The sequence below is a fragment of the Anabrus simplex genome, chromosome 2 (genome assembly GCF_040414725.1).
Source record: "Anabrus simplex isolate iqAnaSimp1 chromosome 2, ASM4041472v1, whole genome shotgun sequence".
Classification (NCBI taxonomy): Eukaryota; Metazoa; Arthropoda; class Insecta; order Orthoptera; family Tettigoniidae; genus Anabrus; species Anabrus simplex.
In genome coordinates, this window is record NC_090266.1 from 169,033,099 (window position 1) to 169,056,403 (window position 23,305).

General features: G+C 41.5%; 1 protein-coding gene across 6 annotated transcripts in view; it reads right to left on the minus strand.

Annotated features, from left to right (window-relative positions):
- The window catches only part of LOC136863966 (uncharacterized), a 458,924-nt gene that overhangs the window by 137,356 nt on the left and 298,263 nt on the right, over window positions 1-23,305 (minus strand). For 3 of the 6 annotated variants that reach the window (XM_067140427.2, XM_067140426.2, XM_068226118.1), the window contains one exon: window positions 16,870-17,036. The exons of 2 other annotated variants lie outside the window; for them this stretch is intronic. In XM_067140427.2, coding sequence (XP_066996528.2) covers window positions 16,870-17,036 — 167 coding nt within the window. Of the gene's footprint in view, window positions 1-16,869; window positions 17,050-23,305 lie in introns of all 6 variants that reach the window. One more of the 6 variants, XM_067140428.2, reaches the window with a different exon arrangement.

A 23,305-nucleotide genomic window follows, 5' to 3' on the forward strand; every position in this document is an offset into this window, starting at 1 on the left:
GACGCTGAATTCTGGGAATGTTGATGAAAGCATTGAAGTAGATAAAACGGTAGAGAGTGATGGGAGCATGGAAAATAGTACAGAATCTGATGTAGCTAGGATGGAGGGCGAGAAAGAAAGTAATACGATTAGTGATAAGAATATTCAACAACTGTTTGTGATGATGCAAGGGATATTAGAGAAAACGAAGGAAATTAGTAAAGAAACGATTGAAATTAGGAAGGAAACGAATGAAATTAAGAAGGAAGTAGAGAGAACGGAAACCGAAATTAGCAAGGAAGTAGAGAAAACGCAGACAGAAATTAAAGAAAATAGAAAGGAGATAGAACTGACTAAAACCGAAATTAGCAGAGAAGTTTATGCTAGGATGGATGCTTTAGATCATAGATTAGATGAAGCACTAGAGCAGCAGAAACTTTTTGAGAATCAGTTAGCGGAACAAGAGATGAGACGTAGCCAACATGAGAAAGAGGTAGAAAGAAAGTTAACTGAACATAGAAGCAAAGTCTTGGAACTGATAGAGAAAGAAAATTGTAAAGTTAGGAGCGAAGTAGATCAGCAGATCACAGGAATTAATTGTAAAATTCAGGAACAAGTAGGAGAAGTTAGTAAAGTTAGAGAACAAGTACAACAACAATACAATGATCTGTGTGGTAAGGTAGAGATTTATGCCAAAATATGTTATGAAAAGTTTGCGAGTGACGTAGAAACTAAAGTGAAAAGAATTAATGAATGTATTGATAGGTCGGAGGCACAAATACGTAAAGAAATCAGAGAAAAGCAAGGTAATATAGGAAGTCAGTGCCATGGTACAAATTTAATATATGAAACTGAACTACCTAAATTTAATGGGAGGCAGACAAACTCTTTAGATTTTTTAAACACTGTTAAGAAACGGTTTGAAAAGCGAATAGAAGAAGGAATCATTGAATGGGAAGAAGCGTTAGAGATAATTGGTAAAGCTTTTATTGGGGAAACGAAATCATGGTTTGCGGTGTATAAGAGCAGCATGACCAATATGGTGGAATTCCAGAAATGTTTCACGGAAAATTTTTTGAGTGAAGCTATACAAAGCAGGGAAAGAGAACGCATTGTCTTTGGGAAATTTAGGCCACACGAAGGAGTTTCTATGACCGAATATTTTTTAGCCCACGTTATGATTTGTAAAAACGTAGATGGGATGTCAGCGGAGAGAGATATTGTTAAGTTATTACTCAGACATTTTCCCAACAAAATCCGCGAAGCTAGCTGTATGCAACAGATAGAGTCTATTCAGGGAATGGAAAGATTGCTAGCAAGTTTCGATGCGTTAGGAAATAGTAATAGTACACGAGAGCACACAAACTATCAGACACCACCCAGAAGACAAGAACACAATCACCGTGGTCAGTTTCAACCGAGACAACAACCTGTAGGTAATCAGTCACACCAGCAAAATAGGAATGTTCAGAGGGAACGAAATGTAGAGGAAAGTACAAGCCGAAATCAGGATACAAGGAGACACAGTAATTTAAACTGATAGTAGACGGTAATGAGAGATCAGATTATCAGTCTTCAGAACATGTTGCGAGAAATTGTGTAATGACGCACATGGATTATGATCTCGATGTTAGAGATGAGTTATTACGGGAGGTGGAAGTGAATCAAGTCGATGCTGGTAGTAAAAGTGAGAACCCCGTTGTTACGATCGTTATATGGAGGGCGCAGTATCAGGCTTTATTGGATTCAGGCAGTCAAAGATCATGTGTAAGTTTGAAGTGGTATGAGGACAGAAAGAAGGAGAAAATTGAGATTGAGGAAATGCCTGTGAAATCCACATATATCGTCACTGCTGTAGGTAAACGATCCAAGCAAATGTGTAAACAAGTTGCCATACCTATTTGTATTAACGGGAAGTCGAAAATTTAGATCGGTCTTGTTATTCCGAATCTTATATTTGATGTTATCTTGGGATCTGACTGGCTAAGTTTATACTCAGCTCGGCTAGATTACAATGAGGCGTTAGTATATTTAAGGTGGGATAAGAGGATGTTAAAGTCACGTGGGATGCCGAAGTTCAGACGAAAGTGGAGGTTTGTAACATGTGGTTTGTTAATGAGGTTTCAAAAGATGAAGAAGAGAGAGCGGATTTTAAGTTGTGTGAAGTGTGGTTAGAGGAGAACCACGATGATGCTTTGAGAGAAGCGGTAGATAGTAGCAATTTGGAAGAAGGTCAGAGGGACCGATTGTTGTATGTGTTGAGAGAACACAAGGAAGTATTTTTATCGAAACCTGGCAAAACACATGTGTATGAACACTCATTTTCAGTGCTGGATAAAAGTATATTCGCTGGACCGAGATATCCGATTCCACATAAATATGCTAAAGCGGTAGACAGTCAAATTGAAGCTATGCTAGAGGATGGTATTATAGAAGTTTCGAGTAGTCAGTGTGTCAATCTTTTATTGAGTAAAGCGACAGGCCTTAGTTGCAGTAAGATTATTAGTGTCATGTGTGTTCAGGAATTAGGTACGCCTAGTAGGTTATTATCTGATAGCGGATCTCAATTTACATCGAAGAAGTGGAAGGCTGTGATGACAGAGTTAGGTATCACACATGTTTTTTCCTCAATTAGGAATCCGCAACGGAATATGTGTGAACGCACGATGAAGGAATTAGGTAGGATGTTTCGATCTTTAGTTCATGACAAGCACACTGCGTGGGTTGGTTCTTTAGCGTTGATTGAGAAATGGATTAATATGGTTCAGCATGACAGTACGAAATTCACCCCATTAGAGGTTCATTTTGGCAGCAATCCAAGGAATGAGCTGACAAAAGTACTAGGTATTACACAGGAACCTCAGCGACTCTCAGATAGATGTCAGATTAGCGAGAGAGAATTTGATTAAAGCGGCTGAGAAGCGTAGCAGACAGCAGAAGCGTCAGGTGTTAGACGAATTTCAGGTAGGAGATTATGTTCTGTTACGTGTTCCCATGCTCTCGTCCAGTGAAGAGAAAGTGACGAAGAAATTCTTTTTGTTGTATCAGGGTCCATTCCAGATTCATTGTCGGGTTGATCCTTGTGCATACAGATTGAAAGATGGTAATCGTGTCATGTTGGGCACTTATAATATTCGCTCTCTGAGACGATATATTTCTGCGAATTAAGTGTAATGTCTCCCCAATGTTGTTTTGACAACATTATATGTTCCTGAGTTGGAAAACGTGAATTCATGTATAGGTTGTGAACCTAGACCTGACACCATTGTAGAAGCCATGAGTAACTTGGGATTTTGTTTTGAAACCGCAGAAGGAAATTAATGCAATAATTTTCTTAGTAATATTTTTTGCAATGAAAACAAGAAATTGCTTGCGGCCATCTAAGAGAGGTAATCCACGTGTGATTACGTGTGTGTGTGGTGTATATATTATGATAACCTGGAACTGCCGAACACTTTGATGGTGAAGTGCAAAGACAGAGTTATTTACCTGTTGTTGTAAATATTATGAGTGTTGCTGACAAACTTTCGCAAGAAAATCGGCAGGAGTTATTACCAATGTTATCTGGTATCATTGAAACAGACACTCTACAGTGAGATACAAGATTTGATTATGTATGGTTTTTGTATTAAGTGTTTGTCAGATGTAATGATGTATATATCAGCCATTTTGTTGTAGTGTGTTTTCATATATGTTATATCTGTAAATAACAGGAGGGCGTATGTAACCGTCCAGGCTTCTCCAGCCCTACTAATTTAATATAACATCATTTTACGCGATATCATTTGATATCAAGTTTATCCGCCATCGGCAATTATTTGTAATAACATATTTATTCAACGTCAATCATTTGTAATCAAGGCTTTTTGGAATCATATTGTATATATGATAACATCGTTTTATTATTAAAATTATTATATTATGTAGGATAAGAATTCATTATGTTGTAAATACGGTCAATATGTTGAGACATACTTGTTTTCATTTCATCTCATGTTTGTGTATACGGAGGATTATTCTTGAAGCTTGGGATTTTGCGTTAGTCATGGGTTTATTTTATGACCAAGGCTAGTAAACAGCGACCCGTGCGCAAGGCTTGCAAAGCTGGTCAGCTATATCATCGCCACGCCTTCTGGACTTGTCGAGGAAGAGAAGGGGAGTAGATGCTTCGATCTATTGAATCAGATACTTCGTTGTATATGAGTTTTGAGATTGAACTGTTACCAAGAGTGGGGGTGAGCCCGGATATATACTGATTCTCAACACGAGAACGGAACTTAACAACATTACGACCTAACTAAGTACAACTTTATCCGGGAGATAGTAGGTTCGAACCCCACTATCGGCAGCCCTGAAAATGGTTTTCCGTGGTTTCCCATTTTCACACCAGGCAAATGCTGGGGCTGTACCTTAATTAAGGCCACGGCCGCTTCCTTCCAACTCCTAGGCCTTTCCTATCCCATCGTCGCCATAAGACCTATCTGTGTCGGTGCGACGTAAAGCCCCTAGCAAAAAAAACAAAAAAGTACAACTTCTGCTGTGAAGCTAACATCCTAACGAGATACTCCATCACTACTACTTCTACTGTGAACATCTACTTTGAACGACGTGATTTGATATTTGAAACAGTGTGTGGTCGCTCCGCGACATAGTTAATTTTGTACAATGTGTTGTCGTTTCGGTTATGTTAGCGGATCTACGTGAAACGAAACAAGCTTATGGCTTGTGTAATATTCAGTAAATATTGTGGACGAAGAACTATGTTTAGTTCAAGTCTACGGAATTTTGGTACAAGTCTGTACCGTATAAATAGTATAGCTCAGTTGGTTTGAGATTTCTACTAATATGGAAAAATTCATATCTCTGAATTTTCTCCTCATAGATCAACGCTGATCAGTTTTTACAAGTATAGGGCCAATGTCTAATTTAAAGACTAGGCAAGTAGGGAGTGTTAGTCCTGATAGCCCATACTACATCAGAGAAGGAAGGAAGGATGCCCATGGAGCAAATTCTACATCGAGAAGAAGAGAACGAGTAACCACGGAAACCAGATGACGTCAACGGAAGCTGCAATTGGTGAGCTTCAATTAGATAAAGCAAGCAATAAGTAAATTCAGTAAATTAAATTCTAAATTCCTCCACGCTTTAAGGAAACTTTTCCGATTCATCTCATTTTTTTGTATAATAAATTCATTTGTATTTTATATTGCGTTAATTTTCTTTCTTAAGCGATACTTAATGGTTAATTATTTAAAATCCTGCCCCTGTGATTTAAGTATAAGTCTCTATGCTAGTAAATATAAATTTTGGTTTACAGTTTTCTTTAAAACTGTAACCATGGCTCCCAAACATTACATAGAGAAATGGGGAACCATGGAATGTTGATTGTTTCTATTTGCGTGGCAATTTGCGGGCAAGCCACAAATAGTTTATTTCATATTTATGTGTCCCAAGATAATAACTTTCATCTCCCCAAGTGTTTTGACGAGGTGGAACAGTTACAATAATCAATGGTATGTGTAAAGAAGTGGAATCAGAGATAAGGCTGTTTGCAGCTGATGTTATTTTGTATAGAGTAATAAATAAGTTACAAGATTGTGAGCGGCTGCAGGGTGACCTCGATAGTGTTGTGAGATGGACGGTGGGTAATGGTATGATGATAAACGGGGTTAAAAGTCAGGTTGTGAGTTTCACAAATGGGAAAAGTCCTCTCAGTTTTAATTACTGTGTTGATGGGTGAAAGTTACTTTTGGGGATCATTGTAAGTACCTAGGTGTTAATATAAGAAAAGACCTTCATTGGGGTAATCACATAAATATGATTGTAAATAAAGGGTACAGATCTCTGCACATGGCTATGAGGGTGTTTAGGGGTTGTAGTAAGGATGTAAAGGAGAGGGCATATAAGTCTCTGGTAAGACCCCAACTAGTGTATGGTTCCAGTGTATGGAACCCTCACCAGGATTACTTGATTCAAGAACTGGAGAAAATCCAAAGAAAAGCAGCTCGATTTGTTCTGGGTGATTTCCGACAAACGAGTAGCGTTACAAAAATGTTGAAAAGTTTGGGCTGGGAAGACTTGGGAGAAAGGAGACGAGCTGCTCGATTAAGTGGTATGTTCCGAGCTGTCAGTGGAGAGATGGCGTGGGAGGACATCAGTAGACGAATAAGTTTGAGTGGTGTCTTTAAAAGTAGGAAAGATCACAATACGAAGATAAAGTTGGAATTCAAGAGGACAAATTGAGGCAAATATTCGTTTATAGGAAGGGGAATTAGGGATTGGAGTAACTTATCAAAGGAAATTTTCAATAATTTTCCAATTTCTTTGCGATCATTTAAGAAAAGGCTAGGAAAACAACAGATAGGGAATCTGCCACCTGGGTGACTGCCCTAAATGCAGATCAGTAGTGATTGAAAAAATTGAATTGGATAAAACTGGGGAGAATGACCAGTGCCTCGCCCAGGCGGCCTCACCTGCTATGCTGAACAGGGGCCTTGGTGGGGTATGGGAAGATTGGAAATGATAGGCAAGGAAAAAGGAAGCAAGCGGCCGTGGCCTTAAGTTAGGTACCATCCCGGCATTTGCCTGGAGGAGAAAAGGGAGACCACGGGAAACCACTTCCAGGATAGCCGAAGTGGGAATCGAACCCACCCCTACTCATTTGACCTCCCGGGGCTGAGTGGACCCCGTTCCAGCCCTCGTACCACTTTTTAAAATTTCGTGGCTGAGCCGGGAATCGAACCCGGGCCTCCGGGGGTTGCAGCTAATCGCACTAAGCACTACACCACAGAGGCGGATATCAGATATTTTTCAAGAACATTTCCAGTATTTGGTATAATACTTTACTCATCCTAGTCCCAAGTTAAAATAAACAAAGATTACGTTCAACAAAGCGATATCCACACACAAATAATAGTCAAAATTCGCAAACTCTAAACCTACATACTCTGCCCTCTAGCAGAGTAAAATAGGACGTCAAAATTTACTGCACGCATCCTAAATGGTGTAAAATTAAAGTGTTTGCAAATGGCAGTAAGGCATACGTTTTATGCCAAGTCAAAGTTTAGAGCAGAGGTGCACGGCTGGGCGCCCGTTGAGGCTAGCCCAGTGCGGTCGCGCTGGCGTGACGTAAATGCGGGCAGCTTACGTAACAAGCATACGTCACAGTGGAACGAGTGAGCGAACACACCTTGCCGGGAAGGGAGGGAGCTTTGACTTTCGCTTGTGATTAAGAAGCTCGCCTACACTACTCAGCGAAATGCTGATTGGGATGCAGTATTGGAAACAATGCGCTATAATCTCAAAAAATTGACCTTTTCAAGATACTCCGGATATAAACAGTCAGTTTTCTTTTCTTTTATTTATTTATACGAAGAAAACTGACACGTTATATTTTGTTGTAACAATCTACAAAGGTACAGGGTTTAAGCGTTCAAGTTACGATTTACAATTCCTTGGATGGATATGATATTATCTCCATTTTTAAAGTAAAATTCCTGTTATTCATTAAGCAAAAAGTAATATAATTACATAAATCAACAATTTTACTGCTTGATTTTGCACAGTGTTGTACTGTTGTGTGACTTTTTCTGTTCACTGAATTTCTGAAAATCATCATCATCATCATCATCTGTTTACCCTCCAGGTTCGGCTTTTCCCTCGGACTGAGCGAGGGATCCCACCTCTACCGCCTCAAGGGCAGTGTCCTGGAGCTTCAGACTCTTGGTCGGGGGATACAACTGGGGAGTATGACCAGTACCTCGCCCAGGCGGCCTCACCTGCTATAGTGAACAGGGGCCTAGTAGGGGGATGGGAAGATTGGAAGGGATAGGCAAGGATGAGGGAAGGAAGCGGCCGTGGCCTTAAGATAGGTACCATCCCGGCATTTGCCTGGAGGTGAAGTGGGAAACCACGGAAAACCACTTCGAGGATGGCTGAGGTGGGAATCGAACCCGCCTCTACTCAGTTGACCTCCCGAGGCTGAGTGGACCCCGTTCCAGCCCTCATACCACTTTTCAAATTTCGTGGCAGAGCCGGGAATCGAACCCGGACCTCCGGGGGTGGCAGCTAATCACGCTAACCACTACACCACAGAGGCGGCTTTCTGAAAATATTATTTAAAATTTAACGGGTGTCCGGTGATAACAGCTATCCTCTGAATGGCGAGAGGGAGTTTCATCACGAGTGAGGACATCGATATTTACTATCCAAGATTAAAGTATAACTACAACGTAAATATATCTAACAGATAGATGTACAGTATGCCTTCAAATAAATAACCTAACTGATGCTATTCGCGGCAAGCATAATAGGATTGTTGGTGAGTTTATCAGGTACTTTAAAACCTAACATTCACAAGCCACAGCTTATCCACCTTAACTCTGTATTATATTAGAAATGTTTCTAAAACACCTCTTAAATTTAATAATGAAAACTGTAATTCATTGCGTACATTATAAAAATATCTGAGGTTGTAGCCTTAAGCCAACGGCCGTAGCCATGTTGAAACACCGGATCCCGTGAGATCTCCGAAGTTAAGCAACATTGGGCGTGGTCAGGAGTTGGATGGATTGCAACGCGCTGTTGAGGGGCGGGGTAAGGGAACGGAGGAGCGGAAAGGAACTGGCCACCCTACCGCACGTAAACTCCGGCTCAGGAACACCTCTGCGGAGGTTCGGACCTGCCTTCGGGCAGAATAACCCTTATGCCAACGGCCGCAGCCGTGTTGAAACACCGGATCCCGTGAGATCTCCGAAGTTAAGCAACATTGGGCGTGGTCAGGAGTTGGATGGGTTGCCACGCGCTGTTGGGGGGGTAAGGGAATGGAGGTGCGAAAGGAACTGGCCACCCTACCGCACGTAAACTCCGGCTCAGGAACACCTCTGCGGAGGTTCGGACCTGCCTTTGGGCAGAATAACCCTTACCTTACCTTACGTAGCCCTAACCCTTTATTGTATCCGGTCAAAACACATAAACTGCAGAGAACGTAAGTAACTTATTTCTTACAACGTAAATTGAAAATGACGTGGACTTTTGCCCTCTTTCTTTCAATATTTTCTGCTTCCATTTCAAACTCGGGTATCGCCGCAGTGATCGAGAGCGACTGGGAGAACTTCGCCCAACCTTTACGGCCTATGTTGTAGCCACATCAGTGTGGTTGAATAGCATACGCTGCGCTCATCGCCTGCCAGTCCGCCCACTTACAGTACAGTGCTAGGCACCTGCGGGATGGAATGCCAAGCGTGAGCACCTCTGGTATAGAGCTGTCGTTAGGGCCAAAACTATAGTACTACGTGCATTTGTACTTACAATTTCAGAAAACTTAAGAAACGATTGCACACGAAATGCTTTCGAAGGATCGGCTCCTATGAATATTTTTAAATAATCTGTCTTGTTGTGGAAGGTAGTCTGTTACTGTTACTCCAGCCGGTGAACGAAACAGTAAATAGTTATTTTCAGTGATTGATCAGCGTTTTAGAATTGCAATATTAACGTAAATCAGTCAATTATACCTAACTACAAGCATCTAGATATCTCTATGAGCTTGTTCTCAGGCTTACTAATACCTAACTTAATTGAGACCAAGGACGCTATCTTACCAACCCTAGCCCTTTCCCATCCTTGCGTCGCCGAAAATCTTCGATGTGTTAATGAGACTTTAAACCACCAACAAAAATTTAAAAAACATTAATACCTAAGAATCCAGAAATGTTCAATACTGGCATAGGGCCTTTCCTAATTCTAACCTTTTGCACCCCAGAACAGACACTACAAAGACATGTTACCAGATAGGATCACACACATTCCTCATGGCTCTAGAAGGAAACAACAACAACAACAGCAGCAGCAGCACCAAATGCTGTCCAGGACAATAGTTCTAAGTTTTTTACTCCATCCTATGGAACCAATTAACTGAAATGCTTTTTACAGGTGACTATTTTCCGAGCTTGGATCGGTGAGTCTAAATTTGCTGGCGTGTTTCTGCCGGTAAATTGAGGTATGTACTTTGTATTTAGTAGGAGTGTGCCAACAAGGAGAGGTTTATGACTCTCCCCTACGTCTTCTGCCAAGTCAAGGTTTAGAGCTATCGGTAGGGCCAAAACTATAGTACTACGTGCATTTGTACTTACAATTTCAGAAAAAGTAAAAAATGACTGCACACGAAATGCTTTCGAACGATCGGCTCCTAAAAATATTTAAACATAAATTGTTTGGTTGTAACATATACTGCTAAGCCAAACTAAAACCACAACTTGAATGGGCCTTGGTCTCCCAAGCGGCCACTGCTTAGCCCGGAGGCCTGCACATTACGAGATTACGCGTGGTCAGCGCGACGAATCCTCTCGGCCTCTATCCGTTGTTTTCTATACCGTAGCCGTTATCTCACCCTCAGATAGTTCCTCAATTGCTTTCACATGGAATGACTAGCCTAGACCTCGAACTATCCCTCAGATCCAGATTAAATGTGCTCCCGGTAAGAGGCAGGCTTAGTACCCCTAGTTTGCGGAGCCGGCGCTTATACTATTAAGAAAACAGAATTATGGATATCCATACACAGTATGAAATCCTTTTCTTAATGAATTCTTCGCAAAACAGGGCACATGTATATGTATGTGTGTTATATCCTCAACCAAAACGCTGGTTGGATCCCCTACAGTTCTGCTTTCAGCTGTTATAGAAAAGCCGGTCGTATGTGAAAAGGCGTGCTAGGGAAATGAGGTGTGGGTAATTTCCCGTTGCTTTCCTTACTAAGCCAGAAGGCGCTATTGTAAATCGGTCTATCTATCACACTGAAATATATATACCAACCGACCTTACTAGCCATCATTTCACACCATTCATCACTGGAACTGTCTGTAAATGGAAAGACATTACTGGGATCTCTCACATTTTGACGAAGTTAAAGGTCAGACACAAATCGATGAAAGTGCCAATCTTGTTCGAGCTTGTGTAGTACACTGTAAACACCATATGCTCTTTAGCCAGAAATAGATTTAGGTTTAACTAGTGCATATAGGCCCCATTTTCCAGTAATTCTATTCATACGAATAATGTAGCACACGTGAGTACTATCAGTTATATCCTAGTTTAGTTGCGCACCCTATTCAGAGGCTTTGACTTAACGACGAAATGGAAGTGGACATCTTGGCCATATCCTGAAGTGTAATCGTCCATATTATGATCAAGTGACTAAGAATTCCCAGTCCACACTTCCCCAGTTGGTTTCTAACCAGTTACATAAAGACACACATGATCCTTTATAAGTAAGAGCACCTTAACATATTTTTTTAAATTTTGTTAATTATGCCATGGACCTATTGTAGTGATGGAATCTCGCATACATTTGGTAGAGGATGGTTGTCCAATTGTACTTCCTCTTAAAACAATAATCACCACACCAGCTTCCACTTGGCAGATCCAAGGCTCCACAGAAGTTGCGTAGCAAACGAACTAGCAACTGAAGCAACTGATAGGGTCCTACTAATTTCAGTAGGAAGGTAAGGAAGAGAAATTTGCAGACTTAACAAGCAAGTTGTGAGTGGAAGTTTTTGAGAGTACGTAGAAGTTTATAATGTTAATTGTTTAAATTTTCTCTGCTAATGGTCGTAACTGATGGAGTCGAATCCAAATTTTTGTCCCGTAGGAGTTCATTAACGTCCTCGAAAGAGATGACAAGATGTTTTCATACTTAAAATGCCTTAAATGAAAGCGACTCCAGCCTAAGTCGACCCCGAAAGAGATTTTAAGACAATTTAAGAGTGAAATTGTTCACCAGTTGCTCGATTAAACGAATATCTTGACGACTGACTGGAATCAGCTTTAGAATTACTTTAGGCGTATTCATCATGTGAAGGAGTAGGTAAGGATAACATAGTCAAACTTTTGAAGTCACTAAATTACGTAATCTTCTTCTTCTTTTGCTACAGCTTTTTCCCACACCTGTGGGGGCGCACACACATATGTGAATTTGGCCCTGTTTTACGGCAGGGTGCCCTTCCTGACACCAACCCTATATGAAGGGATGTAATAACTATTGTGTGTTTTTGTGGTGGTTGGTAGTGTGGTATGTTGTCTGCATATGATGAGGATAGTGTTGGGAGTGACAGATACACCCAGTCCCCGAGCCAGAAGAATTAATCAGAACCGATTAAAGACCCCGACCCGGTCGAGAATCTAACCCGGGACCCTCTGAACCGAAGGCCAGTACGCTAACCATTCAGCCAACGAGTCGGTCAGTAAATTACGTAATAGAGAGAGTTAATTATTGGGCGATTTTGGTATGAAGATTAGCAGAAATCGGAAGTACATAGAAAATGACTGGATAAATTGGGGAAGATTATGACATTAGCAGGGAAGGAAGCCGTGTATTTCCGTTCCCCGACTGATGTAAATAACTGTAGCCAACAGTCTTTTATGACGTTCCACACTAGGCTCCTCATGCACAGCATTACGAGTCGATATGAGTTGCATGCCATATGACCCACGAATGTTATCTCGACAGGATTTAGCACCAATAATAATGGTCCACTGGAACCGAGTATGGAGGTATGCCTTTCATCGTGTACTGCAGAGCTCACCAGAGAAAACTGGTTCAAGGTAATCCATGACCTTGTTCCAACAAACAGCCGACTACATCAAATTTACTCACATGAAAGTGACGGATATCTGCAGTTCATGCAGGAAGGATAGTGACACAATTCTGCACAGTTCAGCATACATAAGTAATCAGATCGAACAAGTACATCGCATCCGAATGGCTAATCCACTAAACATTCAGCCTTCAACCATCTCAATTGAACAACACAGTGGTGCTGCATTTAGGCGGTTACGTGCATTATGTAATAAAAGCTACCGATCCCCATACTGAGATCGAACTACGGTCTGTTATATGTGATTATGTATTGAAATTCCTGACATGCACAAAACGGAAGAAGTATCTAGGAGATTATGTTCAAGAACTGACCAGCGATATAAAACGTGTAGTACGTAACTCATCAAGGCTGATCAGAAGATAACAGTGATAAAATATACGTTAAATAATGTTTTCTTACTAAAATATTGTACATCATTACATTGAAAAAAATATGGTTAATAAAATCACCAGTTAAAAATGTAGGTAGTGTACGGGATGCTTCAGACACATACTACTTGGGAACTTTCATATTTCATATTTCGATGCACCAAACGGCTACACGGAACAAAGTAAATTCTGAGAAATTGCCTAATGCTGTCGGGGCTGTAGATTAACCGCGAACTTAATTTGCTGAACGCCGCATGACGGTTCTGTATATTGCTCAGAGTACAAAGAGCTCTGGCGTGTAAACATTCACTTGAGTCGAATTCATAGCTATGAAACGGCAAGGTTATACGACTGACAAACTAATGGATATGTTGACTATATTTGGAGAGTGTGATCGTAATGAACTACAAGCAGCTGTGCTCTGTGTAGAGTAATATCTAAACAGACGACATCCAGACCGCAGTATGTTCCAAAGTGTAGAGAAGAAAATACGCTAACTAGGTACTCTGCATATGGCAACTCGTACATTGAGGACATGGGAAAGAGATCTAGAGGAAGTGAATATGGTAAGAGAAGTGTTGCCGCAGTACCTCATACAAGTACTGATGATGATGATGATGATGATGATGCTTGTTGTTTTAAGGGGCCTAACATCGAAGGTCATCGGCCCCTACATACAAGTACTAGAACTGCGGCACACACATTGGAAATATTTGTTTACTTGGTATTTATTCATTTGTTTCTTTATAAAGTGATGAAGTTAGGGCCGTTGTCCCTCTCTTACACTATATATCATATTAAAGTCACAGAATTATTAAACATAATCTGCACTGGCACTCGTTCAAAACGCCACCTAACTGAATATCTGCAACTAGATGACCACACCCGCGATGCTTCGTGTCAGCGGTTCGCTGAAGAAGTGAGCAGTGCACACCTGAGCATAAAATTAGTACATTTACGTATGTACTATGTCGTGTTCTTTTCTTTGCAAGATTACAACTCTAAGATTACATGATGTAAGCCCTAGTACATTTTTATGGGCTTAATTGTACGATTAAATGTATGAAACGAAGATTGCAAACAGGATTGACCTTGTGCGTAAACTTCGTGCAAAAATAGCAACTATCGTATCGGCAATGTTAATAAGACCGCCAAAGAGCGTTATAAGAAAAGTAGCACAGTGTGCAGAACTGGGAGAGGGTTATTTTGAACACTTGTTGTGAAGAGACGTGCAACAGTACTCATATAGGCCTACATTGTGATTTTTCTTTCGATACGAATACGCCTACCTGTTACGGCACCCAATATTAGTATGTATCTGAAGAACCCGGAAGACAACACACACTTTTTTCACCCCCTGACGCAAAAAGTGATCGGAAAAGGAAGGAAAGGGTGCATTATCATAGAAATTTCGTCCCTAACTAACAGATGGAGGTTCAACTACACTTCGTTATAAAAATGTGTCTTTGTATGCTTTCAGAGTGAGTTTTAGTGATAACATTCGCTACATATTGCCCTAAACGCTGCTTATCATTTCCCTAAAAATATATAGTTACAACTTATAGTTTGGGTGGCTGAGGGGGAGTTGCGCATTATGTTCCACATACATTTGATAGGTCTTAGGTTGGGAGACCTGGCGGACAACTGTAAAAGAGTTATGTCTTGCAGAGCTTCCTGGAGATGTCTGCAGTGTGAAGCCGAGCACTGTCCTGCTGAAACACCCCATTTACAACGGTCACCATCAGAGGGACAACCACTAGACTGACAACCATGTCAACATGCTGTCAAGCAGCCATTTCACCCTCTGCAATCACTAATGATGATTTCACATGAAAGCCAATAGCTTCCCAGGCTATAACGGCAGGGGATGGTCCGGAAGAGAGAGGCACAGTTCCTCTTCCCGATATTCATCGTACACGATTGTGACGATCATGTAGGCGAAGACAAAAGCGCATTTCATCATCATACCATTCAATGGAAGCCTCACATGACGATGTTGTGGATTCAGTGAAACACTTGCTTCAGGCAAACGGATCGTAAGTCAGCTGCATGCAGATGATTACAACATGTTTGTTGACTAAAGCGTGGTGCCGAAGTAGCTCGAACTTCTGCTCCTGTTGCTCGGGGAGTCTATCTGGAACATTCCAATGATGTGACGATCCTCCCGCACTGTTGTTCGTCGGGAGGTCCCGAGTCTCCGAGCATGTGTCCTTTAATTTGACAACTACTGTCACACACGTTGTACCGCAGATGCACTCCGGCCAACACGTGTAGTTACAGCCCACTCTCACTCATACCTATTATCCTGGTCCCCTCAACCGGTGACAGTTGATGGTACGTTGGCGAGGCATGTCAAACAAGTGAACACTTCATGTTACTGCATCTCACAGACTAAACGTCAACTAAGCTCTACTGGGCTTCTCATACACTTGGTGAGGGCCGTAAACAATCCAGTTGGCCTGAAACCGGTATCATTTACGTACCTACTGGGCTTCTCATACACTTGGTGAGGGCCGTAAACAATCCAGTTGGCCTGAAACCGGTATCATTTACGTACCTACTGGGCTTCTCATACACTTGGTGAGGGCCGTAAACAATCCAGTTGGCCTGAAACCGGTATCATTTACGTACCTACTGGGCTTCTCATACACTTGGTGAGGGCCGTAAACAATCCAGTTGGTCTGAAACCGGTATCATTTACGTACCTAACAGGCAACATTCCATATTTTCAATATAAACATGAATGACCAGTTCCTTCGTGGAACTGCAATTTCCATTTTCCTTAGTGTATAAGTTAGGCCGCATCGACAGCTGATCAGTAGTATTTGTGCGTGAGGGCGAGAAATCTCATTCACTGCAGTGCTGAGTGGCATGTTGGTTGGCAGAGAAGTAAGGCAATAATTATAAGTTGTGACTAATCACAGATAATTTTTATTAGTTTTGTAATTTTTGCCCACATTTAGTTTGCCGCTGTTGAAAGAAAGGCAAATCTTCCATGTTATACAGGTATTAAGGCGAAGAATTAGTTCTGTTTTGTATAGTTTCAGGTAAAAAAATCGATCAGTTATAATATAATTTATGATTAGACATATATAAACATAGAATAATACGTACAGAAAAACGTCTTTTATAGACGGAGATTACACCTTCACTTGCAACAGAATAATTACTGGTATCAGTATTAATGTGAATCTTTCAATAAATTTTTACACGATCATATGAAATTTTATGTTTATTGTTGTGATTTTACAGATCTCAGGATGTCCATCTGGCAGCACGAAACATTTTATTCCGTGATTATTAATATTTTTTCAGTTATTATGTCTCCTTTTCTTTTAAAATCATGTTCATCTGACTGTAACACGTTTTCGCTTTGCAATATAGCAATTTCTTTGTTTACATTAAGCTATGGATTGACAAAAAAAAACAAAGAATTAATAGTGTGTTTTTTTTTGTTTTTTTTTTTGCGTTTTAACCAGCAGATCAGTGGATTATTTAAGAAGTGTATCTCCTGAAAATCCAGTGGACCTGACAACAGAGGATATTACGATGGTCGTGAATTATTCTGCACAAAAGGAAGTCAACAAGTAGATAGCGTTTTACATCAAGGAAGTATCTGAGTATAAGTTGAGTAGATGTTACGAGTTTGGTTTCAATGTCCAAACCATTCATTCGCAGTTTTAGTTTATAATACCTTAATATTCCCCAAGGTCTTGTGATTGTTTATAAGTAGTACTTATTCCAAATATCAGTACACAATGATACGATGATGATTCACTTATCAAGGATGCATTTAAGAGCAGTGTGCTCTTCATGGGTTGGTGGGGGTGGTGAGGGAAATAAAATATGTATGTGCTTCATAAGCATACCTGCTTCCACCACGTGTTCCAGGGTAGGGAACCGCCTCTTGACTGCCGAGCTGATGGATCGCAGCACGAGGATCAGCGAGAGGTTGAGGTAGCGCATCAGGGTTCTGCGGATCATGCGGCCGTGCTCATCGTTGCCGGACACATACAGCGCGATGGAGTGCATGATCCTGCAGCACATACCTTACATTGTTATGTCAAGGGTTTCTGTTCTCTGTTAACAAACATATGAAGCTATGTTCTCAAACCGGTGAACTCAGGGCTTTGAGTGTATGTTGTTCATTGAATGGGAACTAGGAAACATTTTATGGTTTCATCACCATGAACAGCCATACATAACATAAAACCAGGATTTCATCTGGGGAATCTCAAACTTCCACATGCAGTAATGAGGGCTATAAATCCCATGCTCGAACACAAGTGCCCATGGTCATTTAAAATTATATTTCCACACGCAATTGCAGTCACTCTGAAAACACTCACCTCCCTTGCAGTGGCCTCATCCTTCTGTTTTATGAAAGGCCATAGACCAGATAACAACGATGACGAAAATTATCTTCCTATGAATACTTCCTGTAGTGTTCTGTGCTCCCATTTGCCAGTGTCATGTCTGTGTGTCTGCCTGTTATAATGTTGACATGTTGACTTTCGATTGAGCGAACTGGAATGCAAACAATTCCCATGGAGAGGTTAAGAGGAGTGTTTTGCTGATTTGAGTATGATTATTGAGAGTTAGAGGCTAGCGAAGGATGCGCAGAAATACAACAATCAGCATAACAGTATTAAACACATGAGTGTACTTCTAGTTTGTTCATAACACATGTTCAATGATCAACAGCCTAACAAAGCTTAAAAACCAGAGTTCATCAGGTGTCCGTCATTACAATGCCCTGGACGTTACTTAAATGGTGACCACATGGTGGGTGGAAAAAATGATTGTCTAACCTATTCTTTGGAAATATCAACTGAGCACGTCTCCAGGGAAAATGACATATTCCAGTACAGCCACTATTTATTTGCATTTTCATTAGTTGAGAAGAAAGCTAGAAATAATAGTGTCTAAATACTGCATATTCATAGCGAGTGAGGTTCAAAGTTAAATGCGTGTACCTACAATACACACTTATTTTCCATAATATCCTGGTGCGATTTTTTTAATTACCACAGCCTATACAGGTCTGAGAACCGAGTAGAAAAAGTTTCTTCCTAAGGTTGTCACTAAAAAATTGTCTGAGTCGTATATTCACCGTTTCAGTCTTATATCATTTGACGAACACAATGACTCGTTCAAAACGTGCATGCTTATTGTGATGAGGCAGATCCTTTTGATAATGCATGTAATGTGCATAATTCATATTCTGTGCAGGCATTGGGTATATTCTTGATTATTGGTCAGCAGAATAAGAAATATTAATCTGATGAAGGTCTCGGTATTAAAAAGGCAGAAATGTGCTTTAAAAGCTTGTGAAATGGGATGATCTCAAGAAGATTGTCTCAAGGCGGAAGAAACCTTGCTACCCCCCTTGCAGCTCCTTCAGAAGTACCACCTTACTGGCAGCGACAGATTAAGAACAATCATGTAGGCCTACTATTCTGATTTCAGGGATTTTAAAACACCTCATTTTCACCAATATTTTTCCAGAACGTTTAAAATTTTTATCAGTAGTAGTATTTAAGACGTCAACATAGCAGAAATTAAACATCGAGAACACGTGTATTTCATTCAGCACTAATAACGAAAAATATATCATGAGCCAAAGTAACTCCTGCATATGGCTTGCCATTATACAGGGTGAGCCTGAACTCCACCGACAAACTTCCGGCCGTGCAGTTAGAGGCGCGCAGCTGTGAGCTTGCATCCGGGAGATAGTGGGTTCGAACCCCACTGTCGGCACCCCTGAGCATGGTTTTCCGTGGTTTCCCATTTTAATACCAGGCAAATGCTGGGGCTGTATCTTAATTAAGGCCAAGGCCGCTTCCTTCCCACTCCTAGGCCTTTTCCATCCCATCGTCACCATAAGACGATTTTGATCAGTAGTAGTATTGCGTACGTTCTTGATTATTGGTCAGTAGAATAAGAAATATTATTCTGATGAAGGTTTCGGTATTAAAAAGGTAGAAATATACCTTAAAAGCTTGTGAAATGGGATGATCTCAAGAAGATTGTCTCAAGGCGGAAGAAACCTTACTGTGTCAGTGTGACGTAGAACAAATTGTAAAAAAAAAGAGACAAAGTTCCGGAGTTTGTTCAGGGATACCTTCTGAGCATATTGGTATAACGAACCCGTGGTTTCCGGTGGCCCTTTACAGATTACTAATATCATCATGATTTATTTTGTTTGTTACCCCAGTCATTCATGTTTCTGTGAAAATACCTTCACAACAGTGAAAAAGCCTGTCATATACCTTTAAAGATATTGTAAAAGTAAAAACTCCGTGTCGTTAGCTTCCAGCACGTAAAATAACACCTGCAGGAAGAGACTCCGTCACCCCGGCGCCTGTCAATAACTAACGTTTAGGCCGGACGTGAAACAAATAACAGTATTATTATGTTCAGTGCAATACGGGTACAAAGCTATCTGCGGCAACAAACCAAACGAAATGCAATTACTCTGTAAGGAGCCACCGGAGGCCACGGTCAGTTATACCAATAGGCCTATACTCAGATGGTATCACTGAACAACGTCCGGAAGTTAGTTGGTGGAATTCAGGTTCACCCTCTATAGAGAAAGCATATATTCTTCTTCTTCTTTCCTAATGATAAATAATCTACATTCTTCGTTAAACTGCACTCCAAAAAATTAAAACGTGAATTTGGATGAGTAACTTATACAGGCATGTTTTTTCTAAAGTTTTATTTCTGGTACCTTCTTGGATTGTCCTAGTTTAATTTAATTTACAATCAGCGGTTCAGTCAATAATCACAAGAATTTAAATAAACACAACAATATTGCAATACCCTAAACGCGCCATGAACTGAGTTCACTGTACTTCACAGAACTCAACTGCATGGTCGATATGATCGAAAGCCAAATTTTAATTTTTAAAAGTACAGTATGTTGGTGTGCTAGTTTTAAAAGTATTCTATTAGAGTATGTTAGTGAACTAAATTCTGCTATACTCCATTGAAATGTTAACACTAGAACAGAGAAGTTTTAATTGTGATACTTTAGACACAGCAAACTCATATATAGTCTAAGTCCGCCTCTGTGGTGTAGTGGTTAGTGTGATTAGCTGCCACCCCCGGAGGTCCGGGTTCGATTCCCGGCTTTGCCACGAAATTTGAAAAGTGGTGCAAGGGCTGGAACGGGGTCGACTCAGTCTCGGGAGGTAAACTGAGTAGAGGTGGGTTCGATTCCCACCTCAGCCATCCTGGAAGTGGTTTTCCGTGGTTTACCCCTTCTCCTCCAGGCAAATGCCAGGATGGTACCTAACTTAAGGACAAGGTCGCTTCCTTCCCTACCGGACGAGTTGGCCGTGCGGTCGGGGGCACTCGGCTGTGAGCTTGCATCCGGGAGATAGTGGGTTCGAATCCCACTGTCGGCAGCTCTGAAGATGGTTTTCCGTGGTTTCCCATTTTCACACCAGGCAAATGCTGGGGCTGTACCTTAATTAAGGCCCATTCCTAGGCCTTTCCTATCCCATCGTCGCCATAAGACCTATCTGTGTCGGTGCGACGTAAAACAACTAGCAAGAATGTAGCTTCCTTCCCTCTTCCTTGTCTATCCCTTCCAATCTTCCCATCCCCCACCAAGGCTCCTGTTCAGCATAGCAGGTGAGGCCGCCTGGGCGAGGTACTGGTCATCCTCCCCAGTTGTATCCCCGACCCAGAGTCTGAAGCTCGAGGACACTGACCTTGAGGCGGTAGCGGTGGGATCCCTCGCTGAGTCCGAGGGGAAAACCGAACCTGGAGGGTAAACAGAAAAAGAAGAAAAAGAAAACTCATATAAAGAGGTGTGCAAACGATTAGTTTAGAGAAATTCCTTTACGAGTGATTCCCACATAGAGACAAAGCGCGGAGACTTTTTCTGTTATTCAGGAAAATGAGTCATCTAAAGGATACAATTCCTCAGTGAAAACGTCTCTTTCTAACACAAACATGTCCGAACTGCGTTCCCGGTGCGCCTTTTTTTTTTTTTTTTGCTATTGGCTTTACGTCGCACCGACACAGATAGGTCTTACGGCGATGATGGGACAGGAAAGGGATAGGGCTGGGAAGGAAGCGGCCGTGGCCTTAATTAAGGTACAGCCCCAGCATTCGCTGGGTTCGAACCCACTATCTCCCGAATACTGGATACTGGCCGTACGTAAGCGACTGCAGCAATCGAGCTCGGTATTCCCTGTGCGGCAGCGCGCAAGAGTTACATGGGTCAGTCTAACTTCCTCCGTTTTTTACTTACCGCGCATTTGCTCAGTGACCACCGACGGGGCTGCGGCCATTCGGGGACAACATAGTTGCTTCATTAGTTTCTTAAGAGTTAAAATATGTACTTTTTGCAGCACATCCGTACCATCAGCGCACTGGTCCAGGAAGCAGTTTGCACCAAGCGAGTGACTGCGCGGTTTGAGTCACATTCGGGAGATAGTGGGTTCGATCCCCACTGTCGGCAGGCCTGAGATGGTTTTCCGTGGTTTACCTTTTTCACATTAGAAAAATACTTGGGCTGTGCCTTAATTAAGGCCGTGGATGCTTCCTTCCCATTCCTAGCCCTTTCCTATACCGTCGTCGCCATAAGACCTATCTCTATCGCTGCGACGTAAAGCAATTTGCGTGAATGTTGTCGTCTGCACTATGAACTTTTTTAGGCACAAGGCCTCAATGGTCTTCAACTCAAGGAATTCGTTGAATCTGTGGACGTGAAGTACGATGAAATGTCCTATCATTGCGAGATCTAATAGCTGAGACGAGGAGAAATCTTTAAACGATTTTTCCACTTGGTAGATCCAATTTAAAAAAAATGGTAATGAGAGGAAAAATTGAAGCTCTTGGCTGGATTTCAAATTTAAGGTTTCTTTCGACATAATCACCCTAACTCCCTTAACGTATCTATGCAAAGTACAGAGAAGTTTGATAAAATTGAGGGGTTCAAGAGAATAATGGTACTGTGGGAGCCCCCCCCCCAACAGCACTTACGCTCTTGAAAGGGCTTTGGCCTGCCCAGCGACCGCTGCTCAGCCCGAAGACCTGCAGATTACGAGGGTCCGTGTGGTCAGCACGACGCATCCTCTCGGTCGTTATTCTGAGCTTTCGAGACCGGGGCCGCCATCTGACCGTCAGATAGCTCCTCAATTCTAATCACGTAGGCTGAGTGACCTCGAACCAGCCCTCAAGTCGAGAGAAAAATCCCTGACCTGGCCGGGAGTCGAACCCGAGGCCTCCGGGCGAGAGGCAGGCACGCTACCCCTACACCATGGGGCCGGCACTGTGGAAATAGCTGCTGTATTTGGAGTTCGTGGAACTAAAATGAAAGCCTGGCTAAAAGATGGGTTCAACATATCTAATACTTTGCGGGAGTTTTGCCGTAGATTTCCTCAACAAGAATATCCGAGATTCTATAAGCAGATAGTGAACGTGCTTTCTATGTTCGGTTGCACTTACAACTGTGAAAATCCATTTTTCGGCTTTAAAGCTCGTCACGCCCATGTTGCAAGGATCTCTGACGAACTAAACCTCCACCACTGTCTTCGAAAGGTGGCTTCACGGTTGCTTGGTCCCTGTATAGAAAGAACAGTAAGTAGAAATCATCGCAATAAAATACTGTACGCAGCACCCTACTGTGTATAATCAAATAAATAAATAAATAAATAAATAAATAAATAAATAAATAAATAAATAAATAAATAAATAAACACCCACCAAAAATGTATAACTGTTAGGTTCTTTAGCCTGATGAAACACCTTAATTAAAATGGAATGAGGTTTCATTCTTTATCAGCATAGAACGCTAGAGTGCAGAGAAGTGAGGACTTCACTACGGTAAGTTCCAAAATTTCAAGTGTTAAAGGATTTAAACAGAAACAAACATAATTATTTATATATATATAAAATTTTGATTGTGGTTTGACATAATCTGATTATGTTCGTTCAAGAACGAAACATACCATTGTATTTTAATTAAGTTGTTTCTTTTTTCAGGTATATTACTTAAGGCCATAGCCACTTCCTTCCGCCTCCTACGCTTTTCCTCCCCCATTGGCGCCATAAGACCTACCCGTGTCGATGCGACGTAAAGCAAATTCTTCTTTTGCAGGTACTTTAAAAATGTATTTATTCAAAGTTAGATTCGGCAGTCTGGTCCACCTCTGTGGTGTAGTGGTTAGTGTGATTAGCTGCCACCCCCCGGGTTCGATTCCGTGCTCTGCCACGAAATTTGAAAAGTGGTACGAGGGTTGGAACGCTGGAACGGCCTCGGGAGGTCAACTGAGTAGAGGTGGGTTC